The following is a 7,781-nucleotide window of genomic DNA, read 5'->3' as shown; positions in this document are numbered from 1 at the left end:
CTTTCCACCACTGAAAAAAAGACCATCTGTTATATATTGTATAACATATACTCCTAAGAGCTGTTGAATTAGAGGAGATGCTGCTGTCGGCCAATCAGGGTCCAGCATTGTGACGACTTAATCTTCACATTTAACAAATTCAATTCAACTTTTAACCAAACTACAGTATATTTATTTGCAAAACATCATGAAGAACACTATTCTTATCCTGAGCCACGCTATATTTAAAAACCAAATCACAAATGGAAACATAATAATATTAACAGTGTCATTCATTCATTCCATAACAGAAACACTTGTTGGCTTTTAGGTGGGGTTACTGTACATGGTCCCAACATGAAAAAGCACTGTATCAAGGTTTGTTCAGCACATACACTTTTGAAAGAGTAATTTGTAACCATAGTCAGTCTACAGGCTCCTGCTGTGGTCAGATGATGTGCCGACGTCTCACATTTCATCATGCTCACAAAAATATGAGCAATATCCCCATATCTAGCCTTCTATAGAAGCATGAGCAAGTGCTGTACACGGGCTGAGTCAGACTTGTAGGTGGCATGAGGGTTCCTTTGCTCGCCACATGGAAAATATTCCATTTTTTCTTGCAGCAGAGGCATTTTTATTTCATCTTGACGGAACAATAAATATAAAAAAAAAAAGCTCAAAATTTAAGTCATCTGACAGATCTGTCACCTATCTGATGGACTTTTCCTTGATTTAAAAAAAAAAAGTGCTCATATCCTTTTACATAGCCTTGCTTTTCCAAACTTCAGATATGTTTTCTTCATGCATATATGAAATATGAAATGGATATATGAAAAGGGGAAAGGGGTTCAGGGAAGTGCAACACACTGACCAACGTCAATACTTTACATTTTAGTATAATTTTTGGAGCAATGTGGATGATTATGGGTTTCTTTTTTAGCCTGTTTGGAACAAAATAAATTAGATTAAAATGTTTTGAGGAAATAAAAAAAATGCAAAATGAAGAGGTTGCCCCTCATGGGATTTGATCAGATAGTTTCTTGATCTTCAAAGAAATGTTTTAAGGTGTTTTAAAACTCCAAATTCTTTCTTTCCACACCTCTTTTGTCCCAGTTGTCAGAATCCCAGCAAGAATTTTACAATTATTCAAAACTTTCCCTCCCTGAGTCGATACATTGCTCCTTTGCTTATCGATATAAAAAAAAAAGCACATATGATCATAAAATACATCTGTGATTAGAAATGTCTTGTCTTGTCTGCTCTCTCTGCTCAGAAGGATAGAGGAGACCGTCATCGGCGTCTTTCGGAACAGATCTCTGTCCCGTCAGCCTTAGCCCACGTCGTCGTAGTCCTCCTCGCCCTCCTCGCCCTCCTCCTCCGCCCCGATGTCGTCGTAGTCCTCCGTGGAGACGTTGTCCGCGCTGCAGTCGGCCTCCGGGGCTGGAGCTGGAGCCGAGTACTGGTACGGAGGCGGAGGAGGCAGGATCACCTCATCCTCCACCTTCACATAGTCGGGCAGCTCGGCCAGGTTCTCGTAGCTCTGGGCCTCTGGAAGACAAGGCGCGTGATCAGGACGATATATCGGAATTCGATATATCGCGATACAAATATGTGACGATACGTATCGCGGGGCAGAAAAAAGAATCGCGATATCAGCTCTATGTTATTCTGCTGTAGTAATCACAAATGAGACGGCTTGACCATCCCAGTTTCACAAGCTCTCCATCCAAATTATATTATTGTCACTTTGTAATGACATTTTGAAATTGTTGTTTACATTCTAGCGAGCCAATGGCATCGCTAGAAAGATTTGCGGCTCAGAAATGAACAGAATTCTGCACAGTCAGACTTTGTTGTCATTGATCGATCAATCGTATGGTGAGACTATCGTCCCATCCCTAACTGTTAGATATTAGGGTTAGACTGATATATTGGTTTGCTGATATCGCACACTAATATTGGTCTTTTAAAAATGGGATACAACAGTAGTGAGCAGTAGTATGCTGGGTTTCAATGGAGAGTTTTAGTGTCCCATGATGGTCTAAATGCTGTTTCAGAGGCTTTTCCACTCTGAACACTGAATACTGGCGTGAAAATGGTCAACTTTAAAGATACTGAATATAATAAAGTATTGAATATCAATACAACATATCAGTATCTGTGATGGCCTTCATAAACCCCATATCATTCCAATACTAATAGGTATGATAATACATTACACATGCCACATATAATATTCTTTCAAAAGCTGTTTTGGATGGGGGTGTTAATTAAAGGTCATTGTTGAAAAAATTTAAAGCCTATATCTCTCCACAAATTGCTGTACACTCTTGAAACATACATATATTTCCTCTATAAATTTGACTTTAATAACCAAAATAGACCAAAATAATCTAACTATTTTGGTCTTAAAGTCAAATTTATAGAGGAAATATAGATATGTTTCATTATGTCCAAAACAGGACATAATGTTGCTCTAAAAATATATTTAAGATTTTTTTTGTATTACTGTACCTATGTAAAGAACTACATCCTATGTAACCCGAAGAAGATTTTCTAGAAATGTATAAACCTCAACAGTGAATGTAAAGTAACAGTAAAAATCAAAGCAAAAATATTAACTCTCTTTTTTGATTCGGTCAAAATTCCCTCAACTGACAAAAACTGAATCCTGTCTTTGTTCTCTCTCTGGATTGTTTTAAAATGGCAGATTGGATAAATACATTCAATTTCTGTGGTAATGTGGTGATGGAGAGCGGAGGGTTTTTTGTTCTGCCGTATGATCCACTTAAAAATCTTGCCTGCTGTTTGAAACTGGGTCCTCGGAGGTAGAGGAGGCACGTCCTCTTCAAGGTCTTTCGGGTGATACTTGCTGCTCCTGAGAAGCAAGAGAGGAGAGGAGTCAGGTTTAGACGCTGAAATGATGTTTTGTTGTCAGACTCTACAGGGAAAACCCACTTCCAAATGTCAAAGTCAGCTCTCTTTACTGGTTTTCCCTCAGTACGAAATCCAGCGATCCAACTTTTATCAGTTTCAAGGGAATTGTTGGTCAAACTATAAAATATAGAAATATTTAGATATTTACTGGGCGTAATATTCATGTCCGTTGTGAGGTCGCAACGTTCTTCTCTCAGCTGTGGAAAAGAGAAAAGAAAGAAGGCAGTTAGATTTAAGCTATGAGAAAAAGAAACAGTTTTTATGAAATTCTAAAAGTTATGATGAAGAAAAACTGTGGGCTTGCTTCTGTGTGGAAGGTTAAACTGATTGGACAAATCTTTCAAGACTGAATTCTGTTCAGTCGCTTCAAAAATAAATGTTGTAATAAATCAGGACAGAAATAAATATAACAGGAATCTTTATCATATATTAAAGTATGCGTTTTCTTTCTACTTCCATCTGTAATCAGGATCTGATCATGACATCAGCTGACAGTGCACATGCACATTTGCACATTGGCTGTCATCCTATAATGTACCTCCACCTGGAATCCACTACCCTGATTGTACTGATTGGCTTTTTAATATTTTTCACTGCATTTTTTTTTTTACATTTGTACATTTTGCATGTTCCAGTACTAGAGCCATGATCTATCAATCTTCATAATACACATATACCCTTCTGCATGCTCTGTACAGATGTTGCCTCCAACTGTAAATTTGATGTATCTGATAATGTGAACAGTTCTGGATAACCTACATCTGGACTCATTTCTATACATAGATCTGGCCTTCTACACACCTGATAATGTGAATACATGGTGATATACACCTGCACATCCACTCAGTAAATCTAATCAGAAAGCCAACAATGCACACTTGCACCCTATGCATATGATGTAATAAATTTCTATATTTTCATATGATATAAATTCATATATTTGAATGTTTTCATTTGTATTGTTTTCTTTTTTTCTCAATATGTTCTAGGTTGTGTTATATTTTATACCCTTTATTTGCTCTATTCTTATTTATATTCTAACCACTATTATATCCTATTCCTTGCTGCTGTAACGACCCGATTTCCCCACGGGGATCATTAAAGTTTCATCTTATCTAATCTAATACACAGCGGACCCCTAATAATAGGAATTCATACAATTATAATAGCTTTCCCCACTTTGCAGTGAACTCCTTAAATCAATTCTTGCAAGTACGATTACAATTACAGTCTATTATTTTCCTTCCTTCCCTTCCTGGCACTGAAGTTGTGCTGAAGAAGTTTCTACACTGGCTCTTCAGTGAACTGAAACAGCAAGCTGGCATTGTTGAAAATGAAAGCAATAGTAGTAGTAGTGGTAGAAGTACTAGTAGAAGTAGTAGTAGTAGTAGCAGTAATAGTAGTAGTAGTAATAGTTAGTGTAGTAGTAGTAGTAGTAGTAGAAGTCGCAGTAGTAGCCTGGTAGAAGTAGTAGTAGTAGTAGTAGTAGCAGTAATAGTAATAGTAGTAGTAGTAATAGTTAGTGTAGTAGTAGTAGTAGTAGTAGTAGAAGTAGAAGTAGTAGTAGTAGCAGTAGTAGTAGTTAGTGTAGTAGTAGTAGTAGTAGAAGTAGAAGTAGTAGTAGTAGCAGTAATAGTAGTAGTAGTAATAGTTAGTGTAGTAGTAGTAGTAGAAGTAGAAGTAGTAGTAGTAGTAGTAGCAGTAATAGTAATAGTAGTAGTAGTAATAGTTAGTGTAGTAGTAGTAGTAGTAGTAGTAGAAGTAGAAGTAGTAGTGGTAGCAGTAGTAGTAGTTAGTGTAGTAGTAGTAGTAGTAGAAGTAGAAGTAGTAGTAGTAGCAGTAATAGTAGTAGTAGTAATAGTTAGTGTAGTAGTAGTAGTAGAAGTAGAAGTAGTAGTAGTAGTAGCAGTAATAGTAGTAATAGTTAGTGTAGTAGTAGTAGTAGTAGTAGTAGAAGTAGAAGTAGTAGTAGTAGTAGTAGTAGCAGTAGTAGTAGTTAGTGTAGTAGTAGTAGTAGAAGTAGCAGTAGTAGCCTAGTAGAAGTAGAAGTAGAAGTAGAGTAGAAGTAGTAGTAGTAGTAGCAGTAGTAGTAGTAGTTAGTGCAGTAGTAGTAGAAGTAGTTAGTGTAGTAGAAGTAGTAAAAGTAGTAGTAGTAGTAGTAGTTAGTGCAGTAGTAGTAGAAGTAGCAGTAGTAGCCTAGTAGAAGTAGACGTAGAGTAGAAGTAGTAGAAGTAGTAGCAGTAGTAGTAATAGTAGTAGTTGTAGTTATAATCATATTAGTGGTAGTACTATTATCATCATAAGAAGAAGAAGAACAAGAAGAAGAGAGGAGGAAAAAGAAGTGAACTTGCTGTAACATGTAGACTAATTAAAATTCTGCCAAATAATCCCCAGCAGAAATGCGACCTACCGTCCTCAGACAGACACTTGTTGATCAGGATGAAGATGAGGCAGATCACCAAAGTCACAAAAATGATTGCAATGATCACCCATACCCAGATGTATCTGCGTAGAAGCTCCATGGTGCTCCGAGCTTCACCGCCAAAATATGAAAATCACACAGAGAATCAGATCAGGGTGATTAAATATAAATAGAATAAACAACAGGACGACATCTGCCGCTCTGCTTTTCAGTACATACAGCGCTGTGCATCGGAAAGAAAATGATGGACCACTTCCCCTTTTTTCTCAGCTGACTAAATCTCAAGGCTATTTTGGTATTTACAGTAGATTCAAACTACCCTTCTGACAAACAAACAGGGACTTTTTCTGGTGACAAGCTATTGGTTCATTCATTCATTTGATTTATGATTAATCCAAACAGCCAGTGATGCTCAGTGACAACAACCAAAATGTGGTAGACGTCCCCAGAAATGGTAAATTACAGCTATTAAGATCCACTTCCTATTTGCGCTTGGTGCCACAACACCACACAAGGCCTGATAAGCTCAATGTAGAAATTTTAAATAAATAACATTAGAGGTCACATCACCATCGCCTTAAATTAGAGCAGACTTATGAGGAATTATGAAATCCCTTTATTTGAATGTGTTGTGGCCAATACCGACCCTTTAAACCGGGCTGGGGAAGACATATTTCACACGAATTGCCTTTGCCGGGCAGAAAGCGGTATTTATATTCCCTTATCTCTAAGAACAGCATGGCATAAATGTTCTTTTTTTTGTTTTTTTTTGTTTATCTGTTTTCCTCATATCCTCTCACTGCAAACATTGTGTAGAAGTGTCTAAACGGCTTCCTGCCAACTTCCAAGAGAAAGAAAGAGAAGTGAGAAATGATGCTGATTCAAAGTTACCTCTTATTGGATATTGTGCTACTCCTTTACATATAGATATTGAAAGAGTCGCATTATTCTTATTATTTTCATCAAATATTGTTAAGCACAAGTTATCGTGATTTAATCAACCCCATAGAGACACTGTTCTCTTCTTTACTTGGCCTTTAGTTGGGCTATTTCAAGCCATTTCATGAGGAACCAGTGATCTCATGAGGCATATAATAACACATAAATACACAACAGGCCTACATCTTTAGGATTCCATTCCAGTCAGTGATCTTCCATGACCTCATGACCTTACATCAGCGTCTTTGTTGCTGTCAAGAGTGCGTCTTACCTCTCCAGAAGACAGTCGGCGGGTTACAGCGGCCTGATGTCGTCAGTAAACGGATGACAGTATGGGATAGAGAGATTTGTCGGAGTCATGATGAGTTTAGAGGTCGGCTTCTGCTCTTAACTCATTTCCTCAGCTCACTGAAGGAACTGGAAGACTGCAGGCTGCACCATCCCCACCCCCTGCTATGCTCCGCTGACCTCTGAATGTGTGTGTGTGTGTGTGCGTGTGTGTATGTGTGTGTGTTGGGGGGGGGGGGGGAGTTAAACAAGCATACCAAATGTATACATCTGTGTGGAGACTTACTGTGTGTGTGTGTGTGTGTCAATGTCCAATTTGTATTTTGCTGTACACTTGTATGTCTGCATTATCTTGGGCATTAAGTGATATATGGCCACTGCATCTTAAAGTTTGGTGTTTCCAACTCTACTTAAACTCAACACACTTTTTAATATAAATTTGACTTATAACCTAACTAAACACAATCATACTTTCTTTCCCCAAGCTGTATAAATCCTGAACTGAAACAGATCTGGTGATGCCTATGTGGCAAATGAAGTTCCACATCCACTCTCCGTGACATTAAAGATGTCAAAACGAATGTTGGAGCTTACTTCTTCCTCAAATTCAGCATAGCAGATCATGTTAATGTACCCTGTCCAAAGCCACAACGGTGCATTTCATAGTTTGCTCATGTTTTCGGTTCCTGCTGTATTTAAAAAGCAGGTTTATATTCGGTGTGACATTTATTTTACCTCCCTGTATGCTCATCCAAGATCAGATGTCTTGTGAAGTTGCAGTTTTTATTGTACAGCTAGGTTCACTGCAGCGTTGGCGTTTTATGTGTTTTACATGTCATGTTAATGTAAATGTTTCACCTCACCTGACAGGAATTCCACAAGTCTAGCTTTGTGGCAAAAATAGAGAAGTTCAAACTGAATCTGAAACTTGGTACTTGGAAACTTGGTACTCTGAAAAAGCTCGTCACCTACGTTTGACACTGGGACTTTTATTTTGAAACGTTAGACCGGAATCAACAAAGCTAGCTAGATTTAGCACGACTGAGACCGGAAAGTGGACGATTTTTCCTTCAAAACATCAGTGCAAAATTTGTCACGTTTGAAAAAAATAAAAGAATAATTACGGCATGACTATACGATGTGAAAGTGATCTTTTGGGGGAAAAAAGACTATTAAACTTTTATCCTTAAATATATTCTTTATTTTCAGATTG

The 7,781-nt window shown here is 37.7% G+C and overlaps 1 protein-coding gene across 2 annotated transcripts; it reads right to left on the bottom strand.

The window, feature by feature from the left end:
* Nucleotides 1–10: 10 nt before the first annotated feature.
* Nucleotides 11–6,687, bottom strand: LOC139639396 (uncharacterized). 2 transcript variants are annotated; one of them, XM_071513489.1, is made up of 5 exons: nucleotides 6,552–6,687; nucleotides 5,330–5,452; nucleotides 3,068–3,116; nucleotides 2,784–2,860; nucleotides 11–1,530 (listed from the first exon to the last, which is right to left on the bottom strand). In XM_071513489.1, exons 2-5 carry the CDS (start codon nucleotides 5,439–5,441, stop codon nucleotides 1,313–1,315), a joined length of 456 nt encoding a protein of 151 aa, XP_071369590.1. In that variant the 5' UTR covers nucleotides 5,442–5,452; nucleotides 6,552–6,687; the 3' UTR covers nucleotides 11–1,312. The 2 variants fall into 2 exon arrangements, with proteins under 2 accessions (XP_071369590.1, XP_071369591.1); XM_071513490.1 differs by lacking the exon at nucleotides 6,552–6,687 and having other exon boundaries at nucleotides 5,330–5,529.
* Between the last annotated feature and the right edge of the window lie 1,094 nt (nucleotides 6,688–7,781).

This window comes from Centroberyx affinis, unplaced genomic scaffold (assembly GCF_046629955.1).
Source record: "Centroberyx affinis isolate AG114_WGS23_722 - 3 ecotype Tasmania unplaced genomic scaffold, CSIRO-AGI_Caff_v1 ptg007210l_1, whole genome shotgun sequence".
NCBI lineage: Eukaryota > Metazoa > Chordata > Actinopteri > Beryciformes > Berycidae > Centroberyx > Centroberyx affinis.
Note: the sequence above shows the minus strand (reverse complement) of the source record. Positions and strands in the feature narration are given on the sequence as shown.

What these genes read in the sequence shown, in the direction of transcription:
- LOC139639396 (XM_071513489.1), bottom strand. Translation starts at nt 5,441, where the DNA reads ATGGAGCTTCTACGCAGATACATCTGGGTATGGGTGATCATTGCAATC. An exon ending in CAAGTGTCTGTCTGAGGACG is followed by an intron (nt 3,117 to 5,329) that starts GTAGGTCGCATT and finishes TCTTTTCCACAG; the next exon opens with CTGAGAGAAGAACGTTGCGA. An exon ending in GGACATGAATATTACGCCCA is followed by an intron (nt 2,861 to 3,067) that starts GTAAATATCTAA and finishes CTTGCTTCTCAG; the next exon opens with GAGCAGCAAGTATCACCCGA.